Below are 19461 nucleotides of genomic sequence, written 5' to 3' on the forward strand. Positions count from 1 at the left end.
GATGATTTTCCCCGAAAATCACTGCAGGGCTTGCCGGTAGCCCATTGCTATCAATGGGGCGCCGGAATCAGCAGTAGTCCCATTGAAGGCAATAGTAAAACAGCGCGATCCTCTGCCGCAGCTATCACAGCTGTGAAAGCTGTGGCAGGAGATTCTTTAGTCTTTGTGGGGAGTGCCATCATTACTGAACACTGTGACATGGCTGTCACAGTGTTCAGTGATGAGGGGACTCCCCACGGGGAATATTGATGTGCAGCATGGACCTTTGTGCACGCATGTCCTACGTTTTGCAGGTGCGCGCATTTGCATGCCTGTAAAACACGGACATGTGAACACATCATAGGAAACCAATGGTTCTCATAGACGCGTGGTTATGTGTGCACATTGGTCCTTTCTCTTTCACACAAAACTTTTAACCAATTTGATTTCCTCAGATCTTTTCTACTAGAGCTCTTTGGGCCTTACATAAGGCACCCTTGCCAGTGCTTTACTGCATCCATGGGTTGGTATATAAAATGTAAATTTTGTATATCTTCTTAAACAGAACTAGTAATAAAATGGTCTAACAAATACCAATATCCTTTAGTTATTTATTTTTTCTACAATAGCAGTTGTACATCTACATAATTGATTCACTTCACAACATACTGTGGGCCCTATATACGGAAACTACTGTAAAGGAGGTGTCCAGATAATAAAATGTAATCAGATATTTAGTAGAAAAATGGTCAATAGATATTTATTATCTACAATAGACAACACCAGGGCTAGCCTTAATACAACTTGTGCATTTGGACACTTGGCATCTCCTGTCATTACTGTTTTTGAGGGTCTTTGCACCTGCAACTTGAACCCCCCCATTCCCATATCTTATAAGCAAAACTGTGGCAATAAATCAGCAAAAGATGCATCTCCAACTAATTCATTGATTGGCAGTTTTGTTTAAGACCATGACTGTATTATTTGTACACTGCATTATTGTATCTTTTGGTCTCAATATGGTACAACATAAAGTGGGCATTAATAGAAGGTATGGCTTAGAGCACCATGCAACGTAAGAGAGACCTTTGGGGCCACCCCCAATTTTTTATGCATTACAGAATGGCTGTAAATGACTCTTCTTTTGGGAAGCTCAGTTTTTAGAAGATACCCTTTAAATACAATTCATGAGAATTAACTTTTATATGGTGTTAAGTTGTGAATACAATATATTCCGATAAAACAATGTAATTCATAAACACAGTTTTAATGTGTCTTGTTGTCATGCACATAAAATTGCCACTATCTATATTATATACCTATATAGTAAGACTTTGTACAATGAAGTGCTACAAAATGTGAGTCTTTTCTATTAGGTTATGCTCCTGAAAAAAATGCAAGTACACGTCATGCGATAATACAACATTTCAGAATCCTCTATGCTTTCAGGTTAAAAAATATATTTTCAAAGATACGTTAAATAAAAATTGTTATATACAAAGTAATTATAGTTATATTTATATATATATAATAACAATAGAAATACTGTTGGTTGAGTCACCCTCTTAGCCTCATGCACAAGGCCATACTACAGTATTGTTTTGCATGGAGCCATAATAGGGTACCCTAGTAGTGCACAGGGCCATTACTGTAGCTCCATATGTCTCAGACTCCATATAAAGGAATGTGTAAAGAGTTTTTTTTATGTTGAATTCCATATGAATGCAACAGAAAATAAACTATGGCATGCTGTACTGGATGCCATTGCTTTTTCTCAATGCTTCGAGGTGAAAATAGCTTCATACATACAGCACCCCATAGAGCACTGGACGATGGAACATAGAATCAAGTACCGCTTTGTAGTACAAAGCCATAGGGGACTTTGTGCCATTGCAAAGCCTCCAAGCTATATGCATGAGACCTTACACATTGTAGGGTTGACATAACATTCAATAGAATTCTGGGAACATGGTAGACGTTACCATAGCAACTGTTGCCAATATAATTTCTTTAGGATTTCATCATGCCAGTCTTAATACAGCCATGCTTATATCTCATTTTTCTCTGGTCCATACGTAGGACAATAATGGCCCAACCTGCAAACATCACCAGGAAAAAACATGAAGACTGTATTACAGTCAATAAAAACCATGTGCTCGTAGCTCTGATTTAACAGTGCTCCAGTTAGTCTCTGAAACCAAAAGGCAGCTTTTTCAAAGTCTTTTCAAATAGTTCTTCACCATTTGTTTAAAAAAAACCCCAAAAAACTAGCTTTGAAGAAAGCCATTCATTTTGATTTGGTTTCCTGATGCCATTGATGTTGGAGGATGGGGTTCGTTGATGCTGTCCTTGGGGATGCTCCTGTCGGCAATGTAGTAATTTTGGTCATGGTTTTTCCACTGAATACTGGTGACATTCATTGGTGAAGTACTTGTGAGAGTCTTTGATTGGCAACAGCAACATAGACATGACTAGAATGAAAAATACATATGCAAGTTAGTAAATAGGCTGACCTCCAAATGACTAACCATAATGGTGGAAGTACAGGAAGGCTCCTAAGTGACTGTGTCGAAGGAAGACTAATCCATTTTCTCATGCTTCAATGTCATGCTTCGAGGCAAACAAGATCTAAAGTAACAATGTTTGTAAACCTATAAAAAAATCTATAGTAAAACATGACAATCATGGGTTTGGTTACAGGATTTACATCTTCTCTATCTTTATAAGTTTACCTTGTATGGTTATGATAGTTCCTGATTGATTCAATAGAAACCATGACTCAGTATGGAAGGGAATTAAATTGTACATTTACTTATGTTTAATGATAAGTCTCGTACCAAACGTGTTAGGGCTCAGTCACACGGGCGCATCGGCACCCGTACACTGGCGCCGATGCGCCTGTGTGACTGAGCCGTTACTGCAGGAAGAAGACGGCCGTACCTGAAGACGGCCATCTCTCTGCAGCGCTGATGAAAGAAAACATGACCGGCGATGAAGCCGGTCACATGTTCTTTCCTCCGGCGCTGCAGAGAGACGTCCGTCTTCAGGTACGGCCGTCTTCTTCCTGCAGTAACACGGGGGCTGATGCACCCGTGTGACTAAGCCCTAAAAGTAATGATTGGAGAGACAGCCAGCAGATCGGACCGTACTGTTGCTTAGACAGGCACACAACTTTGGAATTTTCTGCAAGACTTTGCAGGAGAGCATTTCAGTGCCATATGATTGCCTCAGTAATCAGAACTGCCAGCTAATCTTGCTATGTCTCCAGTTTGACTATTTTGGTTATTTTCTATGGCCCAATGGTCTACTAATCCACTTGAGTACAGAAGCTTGAGAAAGCTGGCCCAATTAGCCCCGAAATGCGTTGCAGCAACTACTCCCCTGGTTTTATATGGCTTTTTTTCCTATTGGTATCTTATATGTTTTACTTGGATTAATAAATATCCCTTCATTGCACTTTCTGCACAAAGACTCTTCATCTTTGGCTAAAAGTCGCCTTCTGGGAGTTCTTCTGGAGAGAGACCTCCCACAAAGAGCAAGTGTCTCTAAACATTTGCCCTCTTTTGCGCTTATCCTGTGAGCACTGGATCACTTTTTTTGTACATCATTATTAATCCACTTTGGCTTTTTTTATACAGTATGGATATTTTCCCTGTACAATATGTCATGCTAATGATTGGTACAATATAAGAAAGCAATTAACCATAGTGGCTCAGTGGTTAGCACTGTTGCTTTGCAGCATGGGCGTCTCGTGTTAAAGTCTGCATGGAGTTTGTATTTTCTCCCTGTGTTTTGGTGGGTTTCCTCCTGGTACTCTGGTTTCCTTCCACACTGCAAAAACATACTAATTGGTGAATTTAGATTGTGAGCCTCAATGGGGACAAAACCCTATGATGTACAGTTGTGCAAGACATGCCTGTGCTATATAAATGAGTAAAATAAACATTTTTGGAAACCGCTATACAGCAGTTATTTTCATTATACCAGCAATGAGGGACTCTTTTAGATTTTTTTTGTCATATTATAATCTCTCTATAGTATATTGTTTTTCATGTCCTCAATGATGTTAGCTAATTTACAGTACAGTTCACCACAGTCTAGATACATTGGCAAAGGCCCAGGGCCAGTATATTCGTAATGGAGCTGTAGATGAGAATATTTTCTTCCAGCTACATCTTTAGATAAAGACATAGTATATCATTTGTAAAGATCTGAAATGAACAGATGTTCTTACCTGAAAACAGTTTTTAAACTTCTTGCTGACAAAGTAGAGCGCTATTGGATTTATACACGAGTTGAGGGCCGCTAAGTTAATACTGATGAAATCCATCACCAACAGAAAACTAGACACGAAAAGAACATGAGCACATTAATGTCTTGTGTACCTAAACGGTATATAGTATCTAGACCTCAATATCTCTCTATGGATTGAGACAGACATTGATGGAAACCATGCACAGCAGTCTGTCTGAGGCTGGAATAAGCTACATCATCGTGTGTCACATCCGATTTCTGCCTGACTTCTCCAGCTGGATGCAAGCAGACGACAAGGTTCCAGAAATTCAGTTAACTAAAGTGAAACTTCAGCTTGGAGCAACATTAAATAATGTATTAATGAAATGTATAAATAACAAATGACATATTTAATTTTACTTCCTATAGTCATAGAAGGGTTTCAATAAAACGTATTCTAGAGAGCAGAAGTTTTTTTGTAAACAGCAGTCTGTAGTCTGTAAAACATTTTAAATGGAATGTGTCACCAAAAAACGACAAGAGACACACTTTTCAGATTTGCTGTTTAGACTGGAACATACTCTGCAGAGTCATCTAATTGTCATTGCAGAGCATTAGATTTAATGGACACAATTGCTTTTTTTGTACTGCTTGAGGCTTAGAGAAGGCAGAATATTAACACAGTATACACAGATAAGGCTGACCCATACAAGCAGTAGGCTCAGTCAATACATGAAGGAAGTGTATATCTTCAATTAAGCTATCCTGTTGGAAGATTTAAATAATTTTCTCCCAAAGTGTTTATTATTTATCAAGTGAGTTATGTCAGTGTTCTGGCTTAAAAAGTCACAAATTTTAGTGCATGCCATATCTGCGCTAAAATTTGTGACTTTTTAAAACTTTATACTTTTACAACTTTTACAAAGTGGCAAATGAAGAAGCACTGTTCAGTGTGCAGGGACTAGCAGATTTCTTAAAGGGGTTGTCCGAGTTTTAATATTTCTGTACAACCAGTTCCCTATGCATTAATATAACAAATCCGTATATACTCACCTCTTCCCGCTCCCACTGTGTCCCATGGGGCTGCTCGGTCCTCTGCTGCTTTGTTTGCTTACATGGTGTAGTTTTGCCCAGTTTACAGGACTTCACAGGTGCTGCAGCAGATAACCAAGCTTAGTGAGCGGTCGCTGAGCTCTGTTATTGGTTGCAGTGCTTGTGACGTCCCATAAACAAGCTGGGACAGCCTGTAAACGTGATGTCAGAAGGAAAACCCTGAGCAGCAGGAGCAGGCATAGGTGAGAATATGCAGATTTGTTATGTTACTGCATGGGGAGATGGTTTCATGGAAATATTACAACTCGGACACCTTCAAGTTTTACACTGGTGAATAGCACAAAAAGCAGCAGTAATCTATGCCTGCTCGTAGCAGGCACATATTTCATTTTCTGGCATAGGAACAGCCCAAGATGCACACAATCATTAAGAAGTTCACATTGGTTTAAGACTGATATATGAAGCACAAGTCTTAATAAATCTCTCCCATTATTTCTACTGACTTTAAAGGACAACATTCAGCCACTTGTCTACCATCACTAATATGTTGGCTTACACTATCCTCACTGGTCAACATTAGTTTTTAGTTGTGGAGGAAGTAAAAAAAGCTTCTGTTCATAACATTCTCATCAATACCATGTTGAAAAGAAGGAATTTAATATGTGTATATTACCTGAGAAGCTCACATCGTCCAGAATCCCGTTCATTATATACTGTTTTCTTAATTATTCTACTCAGATGCATGGGGAACCAGCACAGGGCAAATATCACAACCAAGCAGAAAACAGTCTTTGCAACCTCACGGCGCTGTGTGAACAAGACAGTACATAGTATTTGGATTTGAACAATAGCTTTATACAGATCAGTTACTGACCTTCTATCAAGTTAAGAATCTTTTCCTATAAGTTGTATAGCAAAGTACTGGTGTATCTTGACGCCACTGGAAGCTAGGGGTTTGACAGGGCTTCCATGGAGTACACGCCTCCTGCCACACCCCTAGCTTCCTATTGGCGGAATAGCGCAAGGTCCTAGAAGCTGTCGCAATGGATCAGGATTTCCCTCTATTCATCCTGTAAATGTCTGGTGAATTCTCTCAAAGAAAGTGCATTAGCCCATCTACAGTGCTGCAAGGAGTGTCATCATTGGACAGCAGAACAATGGAAGAACGTTCAATGGAGTGATGAATCACGCTACTCAATCTCCAAATCAGATGGACATACCTTGGTGTGAAGGATGCCTGGGGAACGCCTTTTGCCTGAGTGTGTGTATGCCTTTGCTATGCAAATATATGTGTGTCCATGGCTACAGACAATAAACAGACCTATGAGTAGTCTTATCTGACAATTACCTGTTTACTCTCTTCTATCTGTCCTCTATTATATCTTCTTCAGGTTACAAGGCATGAGAGGCTATGCAGTAACACCTGACTACAGTATCAGACTATACACAGTAGTGCAGTTTGTAGTCGATAACCAAGCTGAATGCACAAACGGGTAATATATTTTTAATCAAACCTATATGTCTTGAAACAAAAAAAAATTGCAAAAACGAACATAGTCTTTTAGTTGGCAGAATACAAGGAGAAACTATCCTAAATCTTGGCTAAAACTTGGAGTAGAGTGCCAAATGAATAATAAGCATGTGGTGGTACTAAACCTTGTTTTCAGGCAGGATAGATCTAGGAAAAGACCTTTGGTCTTGGATGTAGGTTTGCATTGATTATTTTTTGTCAGACTTTGCTCTCTTTGTACATAATAATACCTGCAGCAAATCGTCTGCTAAACATTCAGATACAAAATGAATGTTGCAATGTTATTGTACCTGCTTAAGATGCTCACTCAGGGTTATCCTCAGACTTCCTATCCTTTGGTGCAGCATCTCACATGTCATTAGCGTATAGAATATTCCAGTACATGCCAGGGGTACACAGAAATAAAAAGCAAACAGCCACCAGTCTTTTGCATTTTTGTAAAACTAGAAAAAAAAATGAAATAAGGTATTAATATGCATTGTTTTACATAATCTCCTCTTACTACTGCTAGTGGTAGTCAACCTCGTTAGCTAAACATGATGCTTGAGAATAAGCTGCTCCAATAAGCTAAATACTCACTTGCAAAGAGTGAAGTTGCCAATAACTTACCGTATATACTCGAGTATTAGCCGACCCGAGTATAAGCCGAGTCAATAAGTTTTATCACAAAAAACTTGTAAAACTTATTGACTCGAGTGTAAGCCAAGTTATACTCGAGTATATACTTGGTAAAGAAGAAATGCAATACTCACCTCCCAGCCGGCGTCTGTGTCCCCCAGAACGATGGTCTCCCCGGCAGTGCAACATGCTGCTTGAGAATTCTCCCCGCTGTCATCTCCCTGCTCAGCTTTGAATTCCCCCGCTGTCAGCGCTGTGTAGGTAAGCGCTGTGATTGGATCGATTGCCAGCCAATCACAGCCGGCGCTCGATAAACCAATTACAGCCATTCAGTGATGTTATCCACTGAATGGCTGTGAATGATCGAGCGCAGGCTGTGATTGGCTGGCGATCGATCCAATCACAGCGCTTACCTACACAGCGCTGACAGCAGGGGAATTCAAAGCTGAGCAGGGAGATGACAGTGGGGAATTCTCAAGCAGTGTTCCGCACCACTGGGGAGGTGAGTATTGCAGGTATTGCAGGTTTTTTGTTTTTTTTACCTCACTCGAGTATAAGCCGAGGGAGGCTTTTTCAGCATAAAAAAAGTTCTAAAAAACTAGGCTTATACTCGAGTATATATGGTACTTCAAAAAGTAAAGTTCCCTAAGTTGCATATTGACTCCCAAAAGTATATACTGCACTATATGTGTGTGTTTTTTCTTAAGGCCGCCTGCAGACGGCTGGGTCGGATCCGGCAGCGAGAATTCTCGCCATGGGACCCGACCCGAGCGCATGCAGAGAGCAGCGCGTACTCACCCGCGCCCCGCGCCCCCGACTCTTTCATGTGCCGGCTCATGGCGGCAGGTGAGTGACGTTTCTGTGTGGGGCTCAATAGGACATGCCGCAGTTTGTTTGCCGTGTGAGATTTCGCACGGCCAAACCGCGGCCGTCTGCATAGGATTGGGTTAGTCAACGCAATCCTATGCAGGCTTCCAGCGGCGGAAATCCCGTCAGAAATTCCGCCGTGGAATTTCCGCCCGTCTGCAGGCGGCCTAAATCAGATTTTATAATAAAAAGTGTAAAACGTGTATAACAAATTGGTTTTTAATACAAAACATTATATCCCTTGTGTGCCAGACAGTATTGGCTAACATCTCTAAAGTTGGCCTTACTTAGCTTGAAAAGGTTCTTCAGGAATTTTACTACTGATGATTGTATGTTTTTTTTAAATGTTGGATTTACTGCAGCCAAAAAAAAAAAAGATTGCAAAAACTAGATTGTATCCAACTCAAAAATGAAAGGTATTCCCCCGGGGCTTTCACTAACGATGACCTATCCTCAGGATAGGTCATCAATAGTGGATCGGGGTCGCTACTCAGCTGATTCCTGGATCCAAGGTCAGTGCGGACAGTGCTGGAAGCAGATTTCACTGTCCATATTTCAGGGGTCTGGTTTGGTACTGCAGGCACAGCCTCCACTGAATTCAATGAGAGTTTTGCCTGTAGTACCAAATCAGTTCACTGCAATGTTGACAGCAATATGTGCTTCCTCTTGTAGAATTTCAAGAGATGGATCAGCACACAAGAGGTTCTTCACATAATATCTACCTTTATTCCTCAGCAAGAAGAACCTCTTGTGTGCTGATCCATCTATTGAAATTCTTATGCTAACGGATCTCTGAGTACAGGATCTATCTGGGATCGTGCACCTGCTTCTGTATCGCTTTAAGTTTGAATACTGGTCGTGCTGCTCTCCGTACATCTCATTATTAGCAATATCTGCTTCCAAAACTGTATGCATTGACAGTGGACATGGGGATTAGCTGATCGGTGGGAATCCTAAGCAATGGCCTCCTGCCAATCAACTGTTGTAAACCTATTCTGAAGATAGGTCATCGATAGTAAAAGCCCCAGACAACCCTTCTAACTTTTGAATTACATACAATTATTGGTCCAGGAATGAAGTGAGTGCTACATCCAAGGGGCCATACATAAGTGACAATCTTATAGTTTCTTATGAATAGAAACTCTTCCGACCTGCAGTTTTAGAACTGAAAGCATTCAAAGTTGTAATCAAATTTTAGCATTTTTCGTTCAAAAGTATTTTATTCGCATAGTTTCAACAATATAAACATTTGTCAGTCATTTGCTAGCAGCTTGAAATGGCACTCAGTTGTCTTGACAAAAGTAAATAAATTCTTTACACTTCTAAAACGTCGACTATGTGTCTCTTTTCCTACTTGGGCAGGTTATACTGTCCAAGGTTAATAATCTTATACTACAACATAAACTAAGTAAAAAAAAAAAACCGGGGGTTCAGGGAAAAAAAAAAAGAGAAAAAAAAGGGGGGGGAGAGGGAATAGGGTTAGATGAGGGTGCTATGGGCGGTAGGACTTTGGCACCAGTTTGGGCATGGTTTGAGGCGGTAGGGCCCAGCTCCGGGTAGCACCGTGCCCTGGTCCCGAGCGCCTCCTGAGGGGGCCCCCCTCATATTTTGGTTCAAATTAGTTTTTATTGTATAGAAGTCTGGCATGTAGTTGTATAACTTAAGCATTGCACGGAATGGAGATAAGCTTTAGAGGGATCTGTGAGGACGAGAGGGGAGAAAAAAGAGGGGTGTTCTGGGAGTACAGCGAGTCCACCCTGAGAAATTCCGTCGGATGACGGGAGTAAAGCGGTAATTACTTCAACAAACATCATCCTCTCCTCTCCTCTAGCTTTATGTGGAATTCAAGTCTGGGTGTTGATCTCGAACTCGTTTGGGATTGTAGAGGGGGATCCTCTTTTCCAATCAGGTAGGCTTAACTCAACTAAACACGGACACTCACGTAGAGGTTTGGGGGGGAGGGAAGACACTATCCATTAGGGGGCAGAAGATAAGGATGTGTGGGAAGGGTAGAGGGGGTGGGATCAGGGCCAGGAGGCAAATTTTAGCATTTTGAACTGATAATGAAAATGTTCCAATTCATTGTTTGCTGTTGCTTGTGTTTTATTTTTTTACATTTGCCATCAAACACAACCAAAATGAAACATTATTAGCTCATATGGTGCATTCCATAGTAACGGACAGGACACGCACACGCAAATTATTTCACATTTTTAATTTTTTTAAATATATTTTTGTCTGAAACTTTAAAAATAGCTATAGGCAGTTAAACTATGCACTGTGACAAATGTATCTATGTCATACCTACCTCCTAACTTTCTATCAACTCTTAGTAAAGGACTTGACTTTTAGTAACAGACAGGACATGCAAATGAATAGCAATTGCAGAATGCTTATTTTTTTCAAAATTTCTGTTCTCCTAGTTAATATATAATCAAGACTCTTTCGCATTATTTTCAGTACACTCTTAAAAGATTGTCTGTTTTGTACTTGTTCTGATCTGTTAGTTATAAACACCCCTAATTTATTGTTTCATTTGGTAACAGACAGGACTTGCCTGAATGTAAACTTACTAAAAATAAGAATAATCTTTTTGTTTTTAGATGTTTTATTCAGTTACAGGTTACTGCAATATATATGAACCTTATAAGACTTAAATTAAGAACTTTTATTGTAAATTATAATGACCATTAACTAACACAATGATTAATTATACTTTCTTTGTTACAGACCGGACATCTAGTTGGTGGGCTATTGATTCTACTATAAATTACATAATATAACAAATCTAATAAGTTACATTACCTTACTGGCTTATTTTTGGTCACATGTGTTAGTTAAAAACATCTATTCACTTCTATACTGAAATGCAGACTGAATACATCTTTCTCTTCAATCTGTCAAAACTTCTGGAAACACGTGTAAACTTGCATGGTCAAGTTGGAGTGCAGTATTAGATATGATTTTGTTAAAAGAAATGTTTGAGAATAGTAAAATATACTCTTTAAGAGTCATAAAAACATAAATCATCAAAAAATATTAACATAAATATATATATTTTTTTTCAAAAATTCCCTCTTTAAATGGAATGAGCCATATGTTGCACAATTGGGAGTACTGAATCAGATGCCAACTGAAGTGCCTGAGGTCAAAGATCATTCCGTCCTTAATTCATTCAGGAAGGATTTATTGTATCTCTTGTATTATTCAGTAGATATAATGAGGCTGGCCTTATGGTCTAGCCAGAAAAACAATGGGTGAATACTGCAGGAAGGCAACCCCTGCGTGGCATAGTATCATCCCTTTTTGTCATCCGCAATACTTATTTATGGTTTCATAACAAACATTCACAGTTATACACACAGAAAAGCCTAGGCAGTAATACAGTTAAAAGTGCAAAAGAAGGTTCTGCTAATCTCAAATGAAATCTAGAACTGTAATGTGTTTTATTTTCCTGCCCTCATAACTGAAGGAATCCATTTCTGCGAAGGACCTGTGACTGATTAAATATGGGTACTGAACAGGGCCTCCCTCTCATCTTACATCAGGGCTCAACCGAGAAGAATAAAAGTGCTTTTGTTTTCCCCGCAGGTCCAGATGTTAACAATTTTCAACAGGAAGAGTGCATTTAAAGCAGGCTTCCTTGTGCACTATGATACTCCTGGAGGCCTAGCGTGCCGATTTCAAAGCGAGATAAGCGCTGTTCAGCAACAGTTCTTGTTAAAGCAGTATTCCTCTTAACATGATCAACAATATAACCCTTCAAGCATCTGAGGAAAAGCTAGCAAAATGCTTCCCTATCCCTATACAATATGTCGTACTTCTCCAATTGTAATGCTGTTTCCTAACACGTCTTGTTGATCCCTGTCTCTGCAATGTATACATTATATTCTATGTGTAGATTACAAAAAAAGGGTAAATGTTTGCTTTTCATCTTTTTTTCATAAAATAAGTGTTATGTTAATCAATTTTTTAATATATATTTGAAAAAATGTTGGTTATATTGTTTCTATTTTATTATGCTACTATTCATGTAAAAACATCTTGAAATATTCCAGTTTTTATACAGGCCACCAGAGCAGACAGCATAGGATTACACTTTCTGTTTTCAGCAGACTACTTGTCAGCTTTGCTGCATAGACTCAGGCAGATTGAGGAGAGTCATCTCATTATCATTAGCAGGTGGTTGAGTTAGTAGCAGTGCTATCCTACTGCTGGAGCAGGGTAGCAAAACCAGACACATAGATAAGGCTCAATACACATCTTCCCTGTAGCACTCTCATCTTTGGGAGGAGATGTACTTCAATTAGTCATGATATTTCTTTATTGATTGATTCCAAGTCATTTCAGCTACCTTAAAGCACATGCTCCCTGCTGCTCTGTCTAAACCAGTGATTCTCAAGCTGCAAGGTGGGCAGTGAGACAACACCTACAGTGGTTGTCGGTGAGGCACAGCTGTGGAGGGAGTTTTCACAGAAGTGATGAGAAACTGTACAGTCATTTCTGTGGTTTAGCAGCAAAGCATTATACTGGGTTCAAGACTAGAGATGAGCGAACACGTTCGGCTCCGCCCCTTTTTCGCCCGAACACCGAACTTTGCGAACACTTCAGTGTTCGGGCGAAAAAGTTCGGGGGCCGCCGTGGCAGCGCGGGGGGGTGCGGCGGGGAGTGGGGGGGAGAGGGAGAGAGAGAGGGCTCCCCCCTGTTCCCCGCTACTGCCGCCCGCGCCGCCGCGCATCTCCCCGCCCCCCGGCGGCACCCGGACACTTACGCGCGAACACTGCAGTGTTCGGCAAAGCCGGTGTCCGGGTGCGGATGTGTCCGTAACGGACACGTTCGCTCATCCCTATTCAAGACACATTATTGAAGATAAATTAGGTAATTTTTTTTAAAGTTTGGCATTGATCTAGACCACAGGTTGAGCCCAAGCATCAACAGGTTTTGGCTGATGAATAGAGATGAGCGAGCGTACTCGGATAAGCACTACTCGCTCGAGTAATTTGCTTTATCCGAGTATCGCTGTGCTCGTCCCTGAAGATTCGGGTGCCGGCACGGAGCGGGGAGCTGCAGGGGAGAGCGGGGAGGAACGGAGGTAAGATCTTTCTCTCCCTCTCTCCCGCCCGCTCTCCCCTGCTCCCCGCTGTGACTCACCTGTCAGCCGCAGCGGCACCCGAATCTTCAGGGACGAGCACAGCGATACTCGGATAAAGCAAATTACTCGAGCGAGTACTGCTTTTCCGAGTACGCTCGCTCATCTCTACTGATGAAGCCTCGGTGGAAGACGCTTGAGAAGTCCTGGCCTATACATGAAAGAAGTATGTGTCTCCAATATGGCAGACCCTAACATTAAAAAAATAAATAAATAATATATATATATATATATATATATATATATATATATAGTAAAATAACCGTAATATTGAAAAAAGAACACCACACATATGAGCACATTTACTAATACTGTATAAGAGTTAGACAGTGCAAACCAAGACAGATAGACAGTTTTAAAACTCACCATATTCATCACAGCTGGATGGTAAATCTGTTACATTTTAAGACAGTCTACTCTAATTTTACACCACCTATTAGTTGGCCTAGTTTATGCTAAAATTGAGTTAGTTACCACAATTTTGCCCAGTTTTTGCCAAATTTAGACCACGCCCCCTTGACGAACAAGTTGGAAAAGGTGCCTAAAAAGACATAGTAAATGTGGAGCAAAGCATGTATTTTTAGAAAGTATTTTGAGCAGTAAATCTGCCCCCTTACTTCTCTTCTAGATACTTACATTCAAAGAATGAAACTAAAATGAAATTTGAGATTTCACATCTCTACATAAACAATAATATACATTAGTAGCTATCAGTGGTATCAGTGTGCTGATTTAATGAGTTCATACATACTTTATTATTACATAGTGTATAGATTTAACCATGTATAGCTTATTGTTTGGGTGTTGTGGAGTCCAAAAAGCTTGTTTTGGACTCACCCAGTACACCATTCTTGCAGTGTCTGCCAGGGAAGTCAGTAGTTGTGCCTACCAGCTTGTTTCATTTCAGAAGGCTATGAGTGTGTACTCACATTAATCTCTATAGGAATGTGTGCACAGTCTTCTGAAAAGAGCCAGACTTGCTTTGTGTGCGCCAACTTCGCTGAGGGACACTGCAGGAACGGGGAACCAGGTAAGTATAGAATACAGCTCCCAGGACTCCACGGCACCCAATCTATTAGCACCATAATTGGTGCTTAAAGTCAGGGATGGATCTGTGTTTCATCATACACAGGGCAGGGTGCTGTCACTGATAATTAAGTAAAAGTGGCCAGCCGTATACAGTGGCCGCCAGCTCCCCAACAGACCATGCCGTTTTACTGCCATCAACCACCACTAGTGGGAAGAATGTTGCCTGTGTAGTAAGCTTCGTTCTCTTACCTATCTATGTAGTATGCTAGGTTCTGATACGGTATCTATGTAGTAAGCATGGTTTTGGTACCATACCTAAGTAGTAAGTTTGCTTCTGTTCTCGTATCTATGTAGTATGCTAGGTTCTGATACTGTATCTATGTAGTAAGCATGGTTTTGGTACCATACCTAAGTAGTAAGTTTGCTTCTGTTCTCGTATCTATGTAGTATGCTAGGTTCTGGTACTGCATCTATGTAGTAAGCATGGTTTTGGTACCATACCTAAGTAGTAAGTTTGCTTCTGTTCTCATATCTATGTAGTAAGCATGGTTTTGCTAAAATATCACTTTAGTAGGCTTAATTCTGTTGCCATGTCTTTTTCCCATTATGGGCACATTCTCTCAGTGTCTCCTTGTTGAAGTCTGCTCATTATCATCTACTTAATGCCCAACCTAATATTTTACCATCTTCCCAAAGGGGTCACTTTTTAGATTTTTTTCCACTTTAAATGCCCAATCTGCCCCAACTTAAAGTTGATGGCAGGTTCCCTTTAAAGCTCTCACTCTGTCTGACTATGTATGTGTTGTACATTTTTAAGCGCAGTGTTGGATAGAATATGTGATATGATATGTGATGAATTATTAGTCATTTTACAATGGGTGTTGCAGTGCAGTAAACATAATGAGGCTTATTATAAAAACTTCAAAGTAAAGTGTGCTTTGTAACCACTTTGTCCTTTCATGCTATTAAACACTACAAAGAAGTATAAACTGCCTTTCATGTGCCTAGTAAATCATTACAAATTATTACTATTGTTATTCACAGTGTGTGAACTGCTCTTTTTAAATTTAGCTCCTTAAGCCTATACTTATTTTTAGCATGGAACTTAAAAGACCAATGCGCTAGTGACAGTGTTAGCTACATTAATGCAGGCAGTAGAACATCGACAGAGATTTCCAAGAAAATGCCCTTTTACATGGATCGAGAAATCCTTGGAAGGAATGAACAATACGAAAGTCATTTACATGCTCAGAATTGTTTCCATTTTTTTGTCATCCGCTTGTTCACTTGATCCTTGGTCTTTCAAGAGACTTGTGCCAGGGATGAGAATGACTGAACGATCGCTCTGGCATGTAACGACTTGAAAACGACTGAACGATGATTTTTATGTCTGCATAAAATGCACAGTGAATAAGCAAATAAATTATCGTTCAATCCTTGGCCATGTTTATGATTATGGTTCAGTTTCGTATGGGCCAACAATTTTTTGAACCATAATCATTTTGGATCCTTACAGTATACAGTACATGAATCCGTACTGCATTGATATCTCATGCTATTTGTATTTTTTAACATACAGTATTATAATAAAAAGCAGACTTTCTCTGGGAAGCTCTATTATTCCATATGCCGACAACACAAACTCAGATCACACCATCTTAAGGGCTCATTCACACTGGCGTGAAAATCGTGCAAAAGATAGCCGCGCAAATAAATTGTGGCAAAAATCACATGGATGGACAATTTTCCACGATCAAGTCCCGAGCCTCATTAACGTGAAAATCACCCATTCACATGATCAGGAGCGGCGGGATGCAGAAAAAAATGCACTGAGAGTTTTAGTTTGTCCAGGCAGCACAACCCTTTGACTCCCTACTAGAGATGAGCAAACGTACTCGGTTTGGGTGTTTTTGCACTCGAGCACCGCTTTTTCCGAGTAACTGACTACGTGGACGAAAAGATTCGGGGGGGCGCCGGGGGTGAGCGGGGGTGGGGGTATGGGGAGAGAGAGCGAGAGCTCCCCACTGCTACCCCCCCGCTTCACCACGCCGCCCCCCCCGCCTCCCGGTGCCCCCCGAATCTTTTCGTCCGAGTAGTCAGTTACTCGGAAAAAGCGGTGCTCGAGTGCAAAAACACCCGAACCGAGTATGCTCATTCATCTCTACTCCCTACAGAAACTGATCCCACATTCTTTATCAGTACTTCCCACTGCTAATCTGACTCTCCCTACCTCTGGCGTTGTCTCAAACTCCCTCTCCCTGCCAATGCCATTGTTTAACAGCCTTAGCTAAACAATGGCATTGCTTAGCTAAAGTTAGCTAAACAATGGCAATGTTTAGCTAAGGCTACTAATCTCACTCCCCCTCACATACACTTCTATAGAACTCTTTGTCAACTAGTTGCATTTTTCAGTCAAAATATAGGTCAAGACTTATTTTTTTGCGCTACAGGGAATTTCAGTTGCTGAATTCAGTCGCTGATGCCTTATTTTTTTAGATTCAATTTTTTTTTCACGGCTAAAAATCGGTCATCTGGACGTTTCCATAGGAAACCATTGGCTCTGTTAGTCACAGTTTTTTTGTGTGTGTAAATTATCTGCGCAAAATCGTCCATGTGAATGAGCCCTCAAGGTGAAAAATACTATATGACATGTAAAACATCATCAATAAGATAAACACTAACAGTCTATGCTGTACATACCTCCATAAATGGTGATGTAGCGTGGAACATACAAGTTCGCATCTGTTCTCCTCGGTATTCAAATGGTATCATGACAAATCCAATAGCCTCAGGGATTGCAAGGACAAACGAAAGAACCCAGATGGAGATAATTTCAATCGCTGTGATAAGAGGGATGCCATTGCCTTGAACCCGACTCCAGGATGCAACTGCCCTGTACCTAAGTAAATATATATACAAATGGGTATATAGTTTTACAGTATATAGAGTAGCACGTACAATATCCAGTGTTTACTGTATTTGGGAAAAAGACCATTTTTATTTCATCCAAGCTATCTATGTAATAGTATACCATTGTCCTATGGAGTAAATGCTTACCTAAACACAATCACATTTACATGGCTGCATACAAGATACAGTACATACAGTTAGTAAAGACTAACCTTATTCAGTTTACATCTACATTAAATGTTGATTAATTTTTATAAAAATATCACTGGGTATTTGCGGGTTGTAAGGTACATCATGCCTTTTCCCCCTTCATTCAGAGCTGCATTTACAATTCTGCTTTCTGGCATTTTCCTTGCTGAGATCTGACATCCCTCAGAAGTATCTGTATAATGCTGCTGACTAGCCTCTAATAGGTGTTTTTTTACACCAACCGCAGTCTGCCCTATGTTATTAGATCTTAGCTATGCTGTAAGCATCAATGCAGTGCGATTGATAGCGAGTAGCAACCCACGGATTCTGAATGCAGCTCTGGGTTAACCCTTGCCAATTCACTGTCCGACTCTTCCTACATTCTGATTGAAGCTTGTACAGCTGCAATGTCAGAAGACATCCAACAGGGTATTCTTACCGTCTATTGCAAGCCACTGCACTGTAGGAACCTCTCTGATGCACACACACACTGGCTTTAGCCAGCATATGGCACCGTTGTATAACAGCAAAAAGAGAAAGTCTTTTAGGAAACCCTGAATCCAAAATTAGATTGGAAAGGGTTAAACCCCTTTTACATGACATGATTATTGTGCAAATCGCTAGTTAGATGTGCAGGATAATTGTGCAGTGTGAATGCATGCAGTGAAGGAGCGATCAGTGATTAATCGCTGATCGGATCTTTCACGCAGATCTAAAAATCATCGTTAGTCTGCTGCTGCATTGTTTCTTGCAAACAGGCTGTCATTCATCTATGAAGGACGGCCTGTTTACTGTGATTGCATAGAGCAGGCCGGATCCATCCCCGGCATGCTCCGCCTCCATTTACTGAGCGATCATCCTCCTGTGTAAAAGCAGGGGGTCAATCATCACTGAAGTGCCTGATGGTCCTCCTGTGTAATAGGGGCTTTAGAGTGGCCTTTAAAGGGATATTCCAGGGAGAATACTATGGATGACCTATCCTGAAGATAGGTCATCAATAGATGACCGCCTGGAATCCATCGCTTGGGACCCCAACCAATCAGCTGAGAGGGTGCATGCTTTCAGCCCAGAGCCAGTATGTGCCATGAACGCATAGCACTGTACAGTGGCCCAGAATGGATCTGCAGGGTTAGCCCCATTCTAAGTGAATTGGAACACTGCCCGTAGTACCACTTTAGGCTGCTCCATAGTGTTAGCCTGAAAAACACCTTTAAATGAATACATTCCATTTAACAGGTGGACCCTATATAAGTGACAGATTCACTGTAAGTTTCACGTTATGTCAATGAGTAACAAGTAACAAGTAACAAGTCTAATCATCATGAGTAACAAGTTATATCATTTTAAACTTCCACTTTGGTTTATATGTAACGACTGTATTTGCTCAGGCTGGCAGCCTAGTCATTAGAGGTTAGAGGAAGAAGTGCAATAAGTGAGGTGAAGCTTCTAGTGGGTTTATCAAAGGTGGAGATGCATGTCGTAAGTATGGTGCCATGAGAGAGTGGCAGTCCAGCGGAAGAAAGACCGAGTTCCGTGCAGAATCTGTGGAAAATCAAGCTGGTATCAAAATAGAGGTCAGGCGAATCAAAAGACAGAGTGCTTTTCAGTCATGTATAAAGACTCTTGTACGGCTGAGCAGTTGAATGTGACACAACTAAAGAGGTTTTCTAGGAAAATAATATTGATGACCTACCTTTAGGATAGGTCATCAATAGTTGATCGGCTGGGGTCCACCACTCAGAATCTCAGCTGATCAGGCATCCGCTGTCAAATATGCAATACATGGGGGTTGGAGAGTAGCTGCTGTTGTGACCCATGTAGTGGCCGGTGCTTGTAACTGCAAGCACAACTTCCATTGATTTTAATGAGTTCTTATCCTGTGGTTTCCAGTGTCGACCACTAC

The 19461-nt window shown here is 40.7% G+C and overlaps 1 protein-coding gene across 1 annotated transcript in view; it reads right to left on the bottom strand.

The window, feature by feature from the left end:
• Window positions 1–576: 576 nt before the first annotated feature.
• EDNRA (endothelin receptor type A) overlaps window positions 577–19461 on the bottom strand; it is a 59439-nt gene continuing 40554 nt past the window's right edge. The window contains exons 4-8 of the mRNA XM_066573667.1: window positions 17160–17358; window positions 7087–7239; window positions 5939–6072; window positions 4214–4322; window positions 577–2450 (exon numbers count right to left, since the gene is read on the bottom strand). Of these exons, the coding sequence (XP_066429764.1) occupies window positions 2247–2450; window positions 4214–4322; window positions 5939–6072; window positions 7087–7239; window positions 17160–17358 (799 nt within the window). The 3' untranslated portion in view covers window positions 577–2246. The remainder of the gene's footprint in view (window positions 2451–4213; window positions 4323–5938; window positions 6073–7086; window positions 7240–17159; window positions 17359–19461) is intronic.

Source organism: Eleutherodactylus coqui, chromosome 7, assembly GCF_035609145.1.
Source record: "Eleutherodactylus coqui strain aEleCoq1 chromosome 7, aEleCoq1.hap1, whole genome shotgun sequence".
In the NCBI taxonomy this organism is placed as follows: domain Eukaryota; kingdom Metazoa; phylum Chordata; class Amphibia; order Anura; family Eleutherodactylidae; genus Eleutherodactylus; species Eleutherodactylus coqui.